Genomic DNA, 13,789 nt, shown 5'->3' with positions numbered 1-13,789 from the left:
TGACGCCTCAGAACTGAGCACCCCCGCAAGCAAGCGGAAGGCAGAAGTTCCCGCCTCCTTTCACTTCTCCGGGTTCCCATTGGCTGATTCCTACCGACAGTCCGCTGCGTCCGCGCGCTCTCCTCCTATCGCCGCGCGCTGCTCCTCTTCCGGCCTGTGCTCTCATTGGTCTTTCCTGCAGTCGCTCTGCAACCGGGGCGTTCCAGAAGCAGCCACTAGGAGTTGGTGAATTCGGGTTTTAAAAAACGCCGCCAGTGAATCTGCAGTGCAGGCCCTTGAAACCGAGGCGGTGCAGGGGGCGGCCGAGCACTCACCAGGTCGGGGCACGCGGCCAGGACGCTCCCCGGCTCTCCCCGGACGCCAGCCTCTGTCCCCGGACCCCGAAGGCCGAGAAGGAGCCGCGGGGCCGCCACCCTCCGCGCCCGCCATGGGCCCGCGCCGCCGGACCCGCAAGCCCGAAGTCCCGAGGAGGCGCACCGCGAGCCCGGCCCCCAGCCCTCCCCGGCGGGGCCCCCGCTTAGGTAACCCGCTGCGGCCCCTTGCCCTCGAGCCGGCCTCCCTGCAGCCTGGCTGTGAGGTGGGCACAGCCGGATCCGCGTGCCCATTTCACAGACCGGAAAACCGAGCTCGCGTGCGGAGCCCGGGTCCGAATCTCCCGACTTCCGGCTGGCGCTCCCCTGCGGTCAGGCTTGTGCTGCTCGTCGCACCTGCTCGGGTCTGGGCCAAGTTCCAGGCCCCGCAGGGGAACGGGGAAAGCAGTTAGGGGGAGGAGAAAGGATGGCCCAGGCGGCCTGGCTCCTAATATTAATTCTTGCTCCTGCTCGCATTTATTGAGTACTTACCACTAACCAGGCATTGTGTTCAATGAATTATCTTCCGTGAATTATCTCAGCTTTACATTGTGCCCATTTTACAAGACAGGAAAACTGTTGCGCTGACAGGCCGGGTAATTTGAACAAGGTCACACAGCTTGCTCCGGCAGACAGAATCTTTTAAGTGTTTGTGCTTTTTTAAATTGCAAAATTATTGGCCGCTTTTTGTGACAGTTTCAAACAATTCTATTTTTAGAAGGTGCCCTTCCAAGTGTGTGTGTGTGTGTGTGTGTGTGTGTGTGTGTGTCTTCAGTGAATGGCGTTGTTGGGCCTTAAGTAGAGTGCTCTCACCTTGTTCCCTTCCTGAGGCTTTGAGCCGCAAAAGAGGACAGGTGTGTGGTCCTCGGTTTCCGCACTGTGGTGTGGTGGATGGGAGACCCACGGGGCAAGGACTGTTCCTTGTAGCTACAACTGCTTTACTTGTCTCCTGCTACATAGTTAAGAACAGGGTGAAAAAAGTGTATTATGGGTTGTTTTCTTTCCTGACACTTAATAACCTTTGCATCCAGCCAACTTGCTAAATTCTCTTGTTAATTCTATTTTTCCGTTGCTTCAATTAAAAAGCTTAAGTAGGGGGGCGCCTGGGTGGCACAGCGGTTAAGCGTCTGCCTTCGGCTCAGGGCGTGATCCCAGCGTTGTGGGATCGAGCCCCACATCAGGCTCCTCCAATGGGAGCCTGCTTCTTCCTCTCCTACTCCCCCTGCTTGTGTTCCCTCTCTCGCTGGCTGTCTCTATCTCTATCGAATAAATAAATAAAATCTTAAAAAAAAAAAGCTTAAGTAGGCTATTGTCTGTAAATAAGGACTTTTGAATCTTCTTTTTCACTTTTATATATTTTATTTCTTAGTATATTGTATTAGTGAGGCCCTGAGATTAGTATTGAAATAAGAGGCCCTGAGATTAGTATTGAAATCCTTGTCCTCTTTCTTTTCTTTTCTTTTTTTTTTTTTTTTTTTTTTTTAAAGCAGGTTTACACCCAGAGTGGAGTCCAGCCTGGGGCTTGAACTCACAACCCTGAGATCAAGACTTGAGCTGAAATTAAGAGTCCCACGCTTAACTGACTGAGCCACCCGGGTGCCTCCTCCGCCTCTTTTCTATATTTAACACAAATATTGTTAAGTATGTTGTTTGCTGTTGCTTGTACTCCTGGTTAAATTAAATGTTTTATCTCAAATGGACACTCAGCATGTCCTGGCAGTCCTGCTTTCCATTCTTTCCAGTGACTATTCCATACCTTTTTCTTCAAATTCCTACAGCTCCAGCCCCCCAACTCACCCTCAGCTGGTGATGGCCTTGTCGCATGCTTGCTTCACTGAGGAAATAGAAGGCTCCAGACTGCATTCCCTTTATCTTCTCACAACAGAGAACCCCCCCCCATCTCCCCTTTGTGTCAGAAGCCACTCCTTCTATACAGGCTTTTGATCATATTTTTTCTGTCACCTTCGCTGGGCTTTCTTTTCACCTCTCCACCTGCGCTTAGAATTAAATTCATACCCCTTACATTGGTATTGCACGAATGTGCTCTGCTCTTTCTGATCTAAAGAAAAAGAGCAGGGGTGTTTCCTGTCCCCACACCCTTGTCTCTCATACTCCCCATTTCTCTCTCGTGCCCTTCATAGCTACCTTTTTTTAAATAGCCAGACTTAACACGACTTAAGACTGCACACGTGTGTGTGTTTCCCCTCTTCCCAGGCACCCTGGAACCCATTCTAATCTGACTCCGCACAACTACTTCACCTCCTTGTAGTGCACTTGAAAGTACTCTTATCAAGGTCACCAGCTACTTTAGTGCTGCTAAATCCAATAGACACGTCTGTGTCCTTTTCTTGCTCTGAGAAGCATTTGACACAGGGGGCCACTTTCTCCTAGAAACACTCTATCCCCTTGGCACACACTCTGCCATTCCTGCCTAGTGTTCTTTACTGCCCGGGCCACCTCTCCACGACAACTTGATGTTGGACTCCTTGCTGTCCTTGTTTCTTTCCTTCCCCAGGTGGCCCCATCCATTCCCAGGGCTCTGCATACCGCTCCTACGTGGACAGTGCTCACGTTTGTATCTCTAGCCCAGATCTCTCCTCCAACTCCAGACCCCTATATCCAGCTGCCTTCCTACCTGCAGGCTCTTGGGTTTGTCCATGGAACACGTCTAAAACCAGACTCTTGGTTACTCCCCTCCAACCTCCTCATCCCCAATTTTCCCGCATTTCAGTAAATGGCACAGGCACCCCCCAGTTGTGCAAGCCAGAAACCTGGGAGACATTCTCTTCTCTTATCTGCAAACCCAAGTACGTTCAGGCAGTTCTACCACCAAGTCACATCCTTCATCACGCCACTTGTCATCTCCACTCCCACCCGCTAGTCCCAGCCACCAGTGCCCTAACCTGGTAACTAGTCCTCTTCCACTCTTGTGCCTTTTCAGTTCTTTCCTTACGTCACAGCTGGCCTCATCATTAAAATGTCAAAGATTGGGGCCCCTGGGTGGTGCAGTCAGTTGAACATCCAATTCTTGGTTTCGGCTCCAGTCGTGATCTCAGGCTTGTGACAGCAGGCCCCGTGACGGACGGGCTCTGCGCTCAGCATGGAGACTGCTTGAGATTCTCTCTCCTGCTGCCCCTCCTGCTCTTGCTCTCTCCCCGCTCTCTCTCTCTCTCTCTCTCTCTCTCTGTCTCTCCCAGAGAGAGAAAGAGTGCAAGTAGGGGGAGGGGCAGAGAGAGAGAGAGAGGGAGAAGCAGACTCCCTGCTGAGCACAGAGCCCAACACAGGGCTTGATCCCAGGACCCTAGGATCACGACCTGAGCCGTGAAGTCAGACTCTTAACCGACTGAGCCACCCAGGAGCCCTAATAAATAAAGTGTAAGTGGATCACCTCTCTGTCTTGCTCAAAACTCTCCCCTAGCTTCCTGTTACTTTGGGATTAAATCCCAGCTCTGTATGTTGGCACTGCAAGACCCAACTATTGAGTATCTAACCTCAGTTCTTTCCCGTGATCGCTCTAGTTGCTTCCTTTTCATAACCGCTGGTTCCGGGGCCCAGATTTCCGGTCTTCTCTTAACACCTCTGAAGTTATTACGCATATTTCTCTCAAAGTCTCTTATTTCTCTGTTAACTCCGATTCCTCCAGTGTCAGTTATTTTGTTTGTTGAGTTCGGTTCCTTCCTTTCACGGTGTTGTCCTGACATTAGTGAGATTTGGTCGTGCTCATCTTTCCATTTTCTGTGACTGCTGTGTCTGTCTTTAAAGGCTGCCTCCAAGTGAGTGTGGATTGCGGACCAGCGGTGGGGGGAGGCAGATGCCAGGAGCCTGATTCCTGAGAGTCACCGGTCCCCCGGACACCGCCCTGTTTCTCTGGCCCACGTTCCCCACTCAGAGATAACGTCTCCAGTGTCAGCTGCGTGGCACGGGCATCTCTGGATTGCCTCACTGTCCCCATTTGCTCACGCAGCTCTCCTAACACTTTGTAATTAGGTCGCTGTTAAATCCCTCCCGTGGATTTACTACTTGCTGTGGCTTCTCTTTCCTTGGCTGGACCTTGAGTAACATTTCTGAAGCTAATTTGCTCCTTCAAAATGTTAGTTTTGGGGGCACCTGGGTGGCTCAGTCGGTTGGGCGTCTGCTTTCGGCTCAGGTCATGATCTCAAGGTCCTGGGATCGAGCCCCCTGATGGGCTCCCTGCTCAGTGGGGAGTCTGCTTCTCCCTCTCCCTCTGCTTGCCGCTCCCCTTGCTTGTGCTCTCTCTCTCTCTCTCTGTCAAATAAAAAATAAATAATCTTATTAAAAAAATGTTAGTCTTCATGGAGGTTTTCTCTCTTTTCTTTGTTCAGCTTATGAGCGGTTTAGTGATTTTTGTTGGTCCTTAGTTTTATTTATCTAACAATCGTTCTGGTTTTGGTTTTGCTCTCTTTTTCATTAATATATTTCATTATCTTGTACATTTGGTTATCTTTTGGTTTATTTTAATAATTCTCTTCCTAACGCTTGAGTCGAACACTGAGCTCAGCTGCCTTTTCGAGCTTTTGTTGTCTAATGGAGAATCAATCTCGTTCTTTTAGTGCCATTTAGCTACATCTCGTAAGTTTTGCCGTGTAGACTTTTGATTCACTTCTAAATAGTCTAATGTCAATTAAGTTTCCTCTTCAACGCAAGAGTTAGACTTTTTTTTGTTTCTTTTGGTTTTTTTGTATTCTTATGTTTTTAATTTCAAATCAGAGAGTTTGGCTTTTTTGACCTCTACTTTGGGGGAAATTTTTAAGATTTTTTTTTCATTTTTGTTGTTGTTGGAACTGGTCTTTAAACTAAAGGCTTTGGCTCCATAGCCCAGTGGCCCAACACAGGCACCGAGTTATGCCATGTCTGGGGTCCCTCCTTGGCCACAAATAAGCTCTGGCCACTTGTCCTCACCTCTTTGGGTCTCAGGATGACCGAGACAGGGAATTGTGCTAGAGAACCTATCAGATTCCTTCCAGCTCAAGGGAAAAAAAAGAAAAAAGAAAAAAAAAAAAACCCCTAAACATAAAATAACTAAGTTTCCAATCTAGATGGGAAAAATAGAAGAGATGCCCAAAGTACTGCAGGGCTTAGAGGAGGGGGGTAACCTATCGGTTTGGAAGCAGTTGGGAATCAGGAAAGGCTTCATGGAAGAGTTGGCATTTAAGGTTAACACCCTCAAAGGATCATTATTGAGCGTAAGATTCTCAGAGGGTCACTCATTCATTTAACAAATATTTATTTAGCATCTAACTCCTGTTCTCCAGTTGCTGAAGATAGTCGCAGTAAATGATAGACCGAAATCCCTGCTTCTGCGGAGCCCGTGGCAGGCTAGTGGTCTGACAACTGGCCTGTCTCAGCCAAGCTGAGAGGCACAGCTACTGACCACTAACTACACTTGACGACCCAACTCTTTTGCTCAGGCGCTCCCTCCCGTCAGCGTGGTCCCCGGAGACTTAGGGTTCTGAGGGAGATCCGAATGCTTCAGAAGAGCACGGGCCTGTTGATAAGGAAGAGCCCCTTTGGCCGCCTGGTAAGCTCCTCGAACCCCCATGCTGCCTCCTTTCTTTAAATCTCCCAGCGGGTGGGGACCCCTTCATCTCTTGCCTGAACGGCTAAGGGACCTCTTCTCTAACCTGGCGGAGGACTCTTCATCTTTGGAAATCAGGAGCGCACCAAGGGCACCTTCCTGTTCCTTATGGAATGAGTTTCTAACCCCCACCACCTCTGAAACTGTGCTCTCTGATTATATAAATAGGAACTCTCTCATCCACCCATGCTTTGATCCCTCTTCCTACCCTGGGAGATTCCCTCCTCCTCGCCCCACCACTAATAGGAGACGTGCGAATTCCTCAGCTCCTGGGAGTTGACACCAGCTACTAGTTAGGTCCTAAGATGAAGGGCCATAAAGGTATCACAGAAATGAAGATTCATAGAAACTCATGGAGAGAATCGTCCCTTGAATCTCTCTTCCATTACCGTCTACTCCTCCCCACTCCCCTTCTCCCTTGCTCTCCGTCCCCCTCCTTCACAGGCAAGAGAGATATGTGTTAAATTCACTCGAGGTGTGGACTTCTCTTGGCAAGCCCAGGCCCTGTTGGCCCTACAAGAGGTAAGAAGGGGCCCTAGGTACAATAGGGTGGGGACCGGAGAAAGGCATTCTGGAATTCCCCAGGGCTGACTGAGGCGTGGCTCGCGCTGACTCTTGCCTCGTGAAAGCATCAAGGAATGCCCGGGGTTTGGAGGCTGGACCCTTGTGTGGCGGTAGCAGAATTCCCAGGCACAGTCCGCCATCATTCTGTGGGCAGTCTTTCCGACAGTGTTGGGAGCCCTCGGAGACCAAGGGCAGTGGACCTCCGAGAACGAAACAACCCATGCCCTGTCGTGTGTCTCTCTGCCCCCAGGCCGCAGAAGCGTTTCTAGTTCATCTCTTTGAGGACGCCTATCTCCTGTCCTTACATGCCGGCCGCGTTACTCTCTTCCCGAAGGATGTGCAGTTGGCCAGGAGGATCCGAGGCATTCAGGAAGGGCTTGGCTGAGCCCGTGTCCCCATCTCTGTAAGCCTTTCCTGCACACCGCAGAGAGAGCACCCTTTGGGGAAGAAGCCCCCAGCCTCTCCTCACTGGAATGGGAGTTTCTCTGAAGGAATTTCCACCCATGGTCCCTTGCTGTCTCACGTTCCCTGTGTTCCCTAAGAAAGGTTTGACTTGGTTTTAGCTTGAATGCTTGGGATTCTACGGCTCCTGCCCTTTTGTACAATGTTGATTAAAAATATTTATCTATCTGCTAATGTCCAGACGATATGAATCTGTCAGAGTTCAGCCTCTATTTTACAAGGACCAGATGACTCATTTTGATGAAGAGAAGTTTTGCTTTTGAAAATGCCTGGGTAGTAGATGTGATACCTGACTTTCAGGGATGACACCAAGTCCTCTGTCCGGAGCCAGGAGCAGATCCGTGGAGGGCGAGGAGGTGTCTGGACTCGCTGTTCCCGAGCACGGTGCCTGTCGCTTCTGTAATTAGTTATTTTAAGAAGGAGAAGACTGCTGGCTTTCCTCTGTACCAGAGGTAACATATGAGAAAATCAACAGCATTCCAAAGGACTGAGAATGAGACTCCAAGATTCGCTTCAGTTTGCAAATGATTCACACGACTCTGAATGATTTTGAGGACATCAGACTTTCTGGGCTATGGAAAAAGGATATTTACTTATTACTTTAGATCTTCCGGTACTGTTTAAATTTTTTGCCATGTGTATATTTACTTTTCTTTGAAACATAAGGGAAAAAAAATAAAAGGTGACCACTCCAGTCAGTTGCACGGAAGAGCCTGCACGTCCGCCCACAAATCTGTCCTGAGCGAGGGCAGCAAGTGAGGCGTGGGCCGTGCCTGCCAACTGGGTAGCTTTGTAAGAACTCAGTTGGGGTTAAAACAGACAATCTTTAAGTCCTGATGTTCTGGTTCCTTTGAGTAAATTCCTGTCAAACTGGTTCAGAAATTCTAAATCTAGCGTGTAGAATTTATTTTATTCTTATTTGTACATCACAGACGATGGATCATGATTTATCCTTTAGAATTTTTCATTCTGGGATTTTAAAGCGCCTTTTCAAAGTTTTTACAGGTGTTTTTATAACTTCTTTGTGGAGAGAGAATAAAAATAAGAATAATTCTTTAATGAAAAAAAACTGTAAAGCAAAGTTACAGTTAGCGCGTAAGAGATGCTACAGTTTTGGTGGGTTTGAAGCTCAGTTCTCCACGTGTGCGCTGGGTGGCAAGCAGCCACCGTTTAAACGAGAGAACAGAGGGATGTGTTTTGGGCTCTGGTGGAGTAGAGCGTGAGCGGATGAAAACCTTGCCCTTCTGTTGCAACGAAAAGCAGTTAAAGAGATTTCCGGAGAAACGGAAAGGGCCACGGGAAGACTTAGACTTTGCCTGTGATGGTAGTGATTAGTGAGGGTGGACCTCTGACGATGTGTCAGGCGACCAAGTTCCCAGACGAACTGAAGGGAAGGACCATGTTCTGTTGCTGAATAAATTTTAACCCTTTGGAAAAACTCTTCTCTGTTCAACATCAAGTCCTATTTATACAGACATTTGAATAAAGTATATCTATTGATGAATATATTTAAAGTTCTTGTCAGAGTATTATTAATTAGATTCTAGTCTGCCTTGGGGCACCCCGGTGGCTCAGTCGGTTAAGCGGCTGCCTTCAGCTCAGATCATAATCTCAGGGTCCTGGGATTGAGCCCCACATGGGGCTCCCTGCTCAGTGGGGAATCTGCTTCTCCCTTTCCCCAGCCCCTGTCCGTGTTCTCTCTCACTATCTCTCTCTCTCTCTCTCTCAAATAAATAAATAAAATCTTTTTTAAAAAGAAAAGATTATAGTATGCCTTTAGTTTTCTTTAAATTGACACCTCTGCTCTCTTAAAATTGTACTAACCACTGGCGCCTGACTGGCAGTCGCTACGGTATACAACTCTTGACCTCAGGGTTGTGAGTTCAAGGCCCAGGTCAGGCAGGGAGGCTACTTTAAAAAAAATTTTTTTTAAATAAATTCAATAGTAGTACCCAGGACACATGCAACACACACCACATGCCAGGCAGGATTCACCAGGGGGCATTTACAAGGTAGCATGAGAATAAGTAACTCACATCATGGTAATGTTCGGTTTACTGTAAACTTAGAGTACTTATGTTGTAGGGAGTTTTGTATTTGTTTTACTGGATGATTCCATCCACATTATCTTTCCATTTGATCTTTTATTTCTGCTTTCACATTTTTAATACCTAAGAACTCTTAGTTTTGGAAAGTTTCTTTATTACAGTATCCCAGTCAGTCAGTGTTTACTCAAAAAAACCAGAAACCAGCCTAGATATTTCAAACCAAGAAGAATTTAATGGAAGGGATTGGTTAAATAGTATCAGGAGGGCTGGAAGAGCAAACGGGAAGAGAGGATGCTACCCAGAGATCGGGAAGCCTCCGGTGGCGCCCGGAGCCCACACCACGGCCGCTCTGCTGGAAGCACGGCCCTGCCAGCGTCACTTGGTACTGAGTAGGAATTCAGGGATCCCCGCTCCAACCAGTGTTGCTGACGCCACGACTGTCCCCGAGAATGCACTGGTCCTCCTCTGCTGCTTCCGCCACCACAGACCCCGCCAGACCACAAAAGAAAAATGTCTCCTTTTTCCTCCCACCTTCCAGGCCCCACCAGCATTTTCTACTGGCAGAACCTCACCAGAAGCAGCTGCCAGAGAGTCTGGGAAAGCAACTGGCTGCCTTCTCACCCCCTCGGGTTACAGAGAACTTGCAGGGCGAGAAAGGAGCTTGGAGCCTGCAGAAACATCATCGGCACACGTCCCAGTCTCGTGAGTGCTGTGCCATTTTAAGGATATTTATTAGAATTTTTTTGTTACTGGTGTTTGTTTTTGCCACACAGTCTCTGTGTTTTCCAAGTTGATTTTTTTCCTGTTCTGGTCTCTCACTCACAACGGGACTTCCCTGGGAGCCTTGCTGGGGTGTGGCCAGCTGGGCCCTTGGCTGGGGAGCCCTGTTCTCTCCAGTTAGCCAGCTGCCCCCAGAGAGAGTCGTTCAGCCTGCAGGGAGGAGGCCTACCTGGGTCTAGTTGCTGGCTGGAAGAGAGCTGAGGAAATCCATATTTAAAATCCACTGTGCATAAACTTCCTTGCTCTCCTGGCTTTGCCAAGAGAGGGAGAAGCCGACTCCCCGCTGAGCAGGGAGCCCGACGCAGGGACCCCGCGATCATGACCTGAGCCAAAGGCAAATGCTTAACCAACTGAGCTGCCCAGGCGCCCTGGGGTCAGTTTCTATTGTCCATCTGCCTTCTGGCTCTTAGGACTTTGGTACTGTCGGTCCCTCTCCCCACCTCCCCAGCCCTGTGAATTCATATTGAGGCTCTGACTGTAAAAAGTTGCCGATTGGCAGCTGTTTGCTTTCTTCACAAAAGAAGAGTGATTCCACTATTTTCTGGGTTCCATGTTTGCCGCTGAGAAGTCAGCCGTCAGTCCAACAGTTATCCCTTTGAAGCTAATGTTATTTTTCTGGCTATCTCCCCTTAAAAGATTTTTCTTCATTTTTGGTGTGCTGCAATATCATTAGGACCTATCATATGTGTGGATTTATTTTTATTTATCTTGCTTTTTATTTATCTTAACACCGTTCGTTGGGCTTCCTGGATAGGGAATGATGACTTTTCATCAATTTTGGAAAATTCTCAACCATTATCGCCTCAAATAATGCCTCTCCCCATACTCCCTCCTCTTTCTGGGTTGCCAGTTTTCTTACCACTGAATCCTCGATGATGTTTCTTTCCCTCTTCTGTGTTCTATCCTTTTGTCTATCCCTTGCTGCACACCTAATTGTTTCTTCTGCCCTGCCTTGGAATTAATTGATTTTCTTTCAGCAATGTCTAATCCACTTTTAAACCTGACTGAGGGGTGCCTGGCTGGTTCAGTCAGTTAAGCATCTGACTCTGGATTTCCAATCAGGTCATGATCTCAGGATCTCAGGGCTCAATCTGCCTGAGTCAGGCTTGGCACTCAGCACAGAGTCTGCTTGAGATTCTTTTTCTCCCTCTCCCTCTGCCCCTTCCCCACATATATGTGCACACTCTCTCTCAAATAAATAAATTGTAAAAAAAAAACCTGACTGATATCTTAATTTCAGCTATTGTATTTTTTGTTGTTGTTGTTCTAGAATTTCTATTTGGCTGTTTTCGAAATTGTCATGTCACTTTTTTTTTTTTTTTGAAGTAATCTCTACACCCAATGTGGGGCTTGAACCCACAACCCCGAGATCAAGAGTTGCATGCTCTACTGACTGAGCCAGCCAGGCACCCCTGACATGTCACTTTTTATAGTTCCCAGTTTCCTGCTAAAAGTGTTGAGCTTGGGTTTTATATCATTTAGCATAGTAAGCACAGTGCTTTGTAGGCTGTGTCTGATAAGTCTTATATTTAGAGTCCCTATGGATCTGTTTCTATTCGTGCTTTCTGTTGAGTCTCACTCCTCACCTTTTTTTTCTTCGGTGCTTGATTACATTTGATAGTATGCCTGACACATCTATATGAGGAAATAATTTGAAACCTAGAATATCTTTCTCTAGAGAGCTTTGTTTTTTTTTTCTACCAGGTGCCTGGAGGCACTAAACGTTTAGAACCACCTTAATGCAATTTCAGAGCTTGAGATTTTCTGAGGTACCCAGGTGATTCAAAGCCAAGGTCTGTGTCAGGTGGGAATTTCTTCTCATTCACCTTATTCCTAAGGTACAGCCAACCTGCTTATCCTGCGTACCTTGGAGGGCTTGTACTTCAACCTTTTTCTCCCTAGCCCCATGAGGCTGCCAAAAACATGGCTCATTCTTGGCTACTTTTTTAGGACTGGCAAATACTCCCACGAGAAAGTGTTAGGTTGAATCTGCTGTTAAGTTCATCTCTAGATTTCCATCCTCTCTTTGATCTTGGATCAGTAATGACTAATAATTAATCACTATCTTGTTAGCATTTTAATACTTTTAAGGAAAAAATATCTATTTGTCCAGCTTTTTCGTCTTCAGTAGGAGAGTGAACCAAATAACCACTGGCATAAAGACAGGCAGACCGATGGAACAGGACAGAACAGGGAGCCCAGAAATAAACCCTTGCATATATGGCCAAGTGATTCTTGACAGTGGGGGAAAGAGTCTCTACAACAAGGATTGCTGGGAAAACTGGCTATCCCCATGCAAAGGAATGAATTTGAACCCTTACCTCACACCACATAGAAAAATCAACTCAAAATGGACCAAAGACCTAGATGTAAGACCAACAATTATAAAATTCTTGGAAGAAAACATAGGATAAAAGCTTCACAACATTGGATTTGGCAGTAATTTCTTGAATGTGACATCAGAGGCACAGGCAAAGAAAGAAAAAAGATAGACAAATTGGACTTCATGAAAATTCAGAACTTTTGTGCATCATAGGGCACTATCAACAAAGTAAGAAGGCAGCCCCCAGAAAGAGAAAATATTTGCAAATTATATTTGATATTGGATTAATATCAGAACATATAAGAAATTAAAACTCAAAAACAAAAAAAAAACTTGATTCAAAAATGGGCAAAAGACTTGAATAGACATTTCTCTGAAAGAGATATTACAAATGGCCAATAAGCCCATGAAGAGATGTTCTGCATCACTAATAGTTAGGGAAATGCCAATGAAAACCACAATGAGATACCACCCCGTGTCTGTTAGGATGGCTACTAGTAAAACAAAACAAAACAAAAACGGAAAATAATCAGCTTTGGGATGTGGAGAAATTCAAACGCCTGTGCACTGCCGGTAGGAAGGCAAAATGGTGCAGCTGCCATGGAAAACAGTAGAGTGGCTCCTACAAAAATTTATGGATTTACCATACGATCCAGCAATCCCCCAAAGAATTAAAAGCAAGATCTCAAAGAGATTTGTACACCCATGTTCGTTGCAGCATTATTCACAGAAGCTAAAATGTGAAGCAACTTGTGTCCGTCAACAGATGAATGGATAAGTAAAATGTGGCACATACATACAGTGTAATATTATTCAGCCTTAAAAGGGAAGGATATTCCCACATGCTCCAACATGGATGAAACTTGAAGATACCATGCTCAACAAGATAAGCCAGTCACAATGAGACATACTCTATGATTCCACTTACATGAGGTATCTGGAACACTCAGAATCATAGGGACAATGGTGACTGGCAGGGGCTAGAGCTGGGGGGAGAAGGGAAGGGGAGTTAATATTTAATGGGTACAGACTCTACATTTTGTAAGATGAAAGAATTCTGGAGATGGATGATGGTGATGGTCGTACAATAATCTGAATGTACTTAATACTCTGATCAGTACACTTAAAATGATTAAAATAGTAAATTTTATGTGTATTTTACCATAGTAAAAAAAAAAAAAAAGTTTTATCATCATCCATGAGCCGGTTTATATTGCAAACACGAATCCGCAGCCTCCATCCAGCAGAGGGCGCCAGGCACCTGAGGAGACCTGCTGCTGACAGATGGGCGTGTGTCCGCTGTCCGCAGCGGTGGAGTGCTGGCTCAGGGACACCAGCAGAACGCCACCCCATTTTCACGGTCCTAAGCTGGAGGCAGTCACGGTTGCACGACAGAAACCACATTTGCCACTCTCTTCGCCCGAAGAGCTAGGTAACAACTGTGCCCTGGAATCTCGAAATTCAGTCAATGCAGAATTTTAGAATCTTCATAATTGGACCTTAGAAGCCATCCTGCACAGCCTCTCTCTTAAAAAACAGAAACTGAGCCAAAGAGAGAAGAAAAGGTTTTTCTTCACTCGCAGAACTGGCTGGTGAGCAGCCCTGCTGGGCTCCGAGCTCCTGGAGAGCAGAGCCTGGGTCATCCTTGTTTCCGTGTCTCTGCTTC

General features: G+C 46.8%; 1 protein-coding gene across 1 annotated transcript; it reads left to right on the top strand.

Annotated features, from left to right (window-relative positions):
- Positions 1-259: 259 nt before the first annotated feature.
- CENPA (centromere protein A) lies at positions 260-8,490 on the top strand. Its single transcript, XM_026520506.4, has 4 exons — positions 260-521; positions 5,780-5,889; positions 6,391-6,468; positions 6,761-8,490. The coding sequence occupies exons 1-4, from the start codon at positions 428-430 to the stop codon at positions 6,893-6,895; spliced, it is 417 nt and encodes a 138-aa protein (XP_026376291.1). The 5' UTR covers positions 260-427; the 3' UTR covers positions 6,896-8,490.
- The last annotated feature ends 5,299 nt before the right edge of the window (positions 8,491-13,789 follow it).

This window comes from Ursus arctos, unplaced genomic scaffold, assembly GCF_023065955.2.
Source record: "Ursus arctos isolate Adak ecotype North America unplaced genomic scaffold, UrsArc2.0 scaffold_8, whole genome shotgun sequence".
NCBI classification, from domain to species: domain Eukaryota; kingdom Metazoa; phylum Chordata; class Mammalia; order Carnivora; family Ursidae; genus Ursus; species Ursus arctos.
This window is presented reverse-complemented; position numbering and strand designations above follow the sequence as displayed.

Coding starts and splice junctions, on each gene's coding strand:
- CENPA (XM_026520506.4), top strand. CDS start 428: ATGGGCCCGCGCCGCCGGACCCGCAAGCCCGAAGTCCCGAGGAGGCGC. Junction 522..5,779: donor CCGGCGGGGCCCCCGCTTAG/GTAACCCGCTGC, acceptor TCTTTTGCTCAG/GCGCTCCCTCCCGTCAGCGT. Junction 5,890..6,390: donor AGAGCCCCTTTGGCCGCCTG/GTAAGCTCCTCG, acceptor CCTCCTTCACAG/GCAAGAGAGATATGTGTTAA.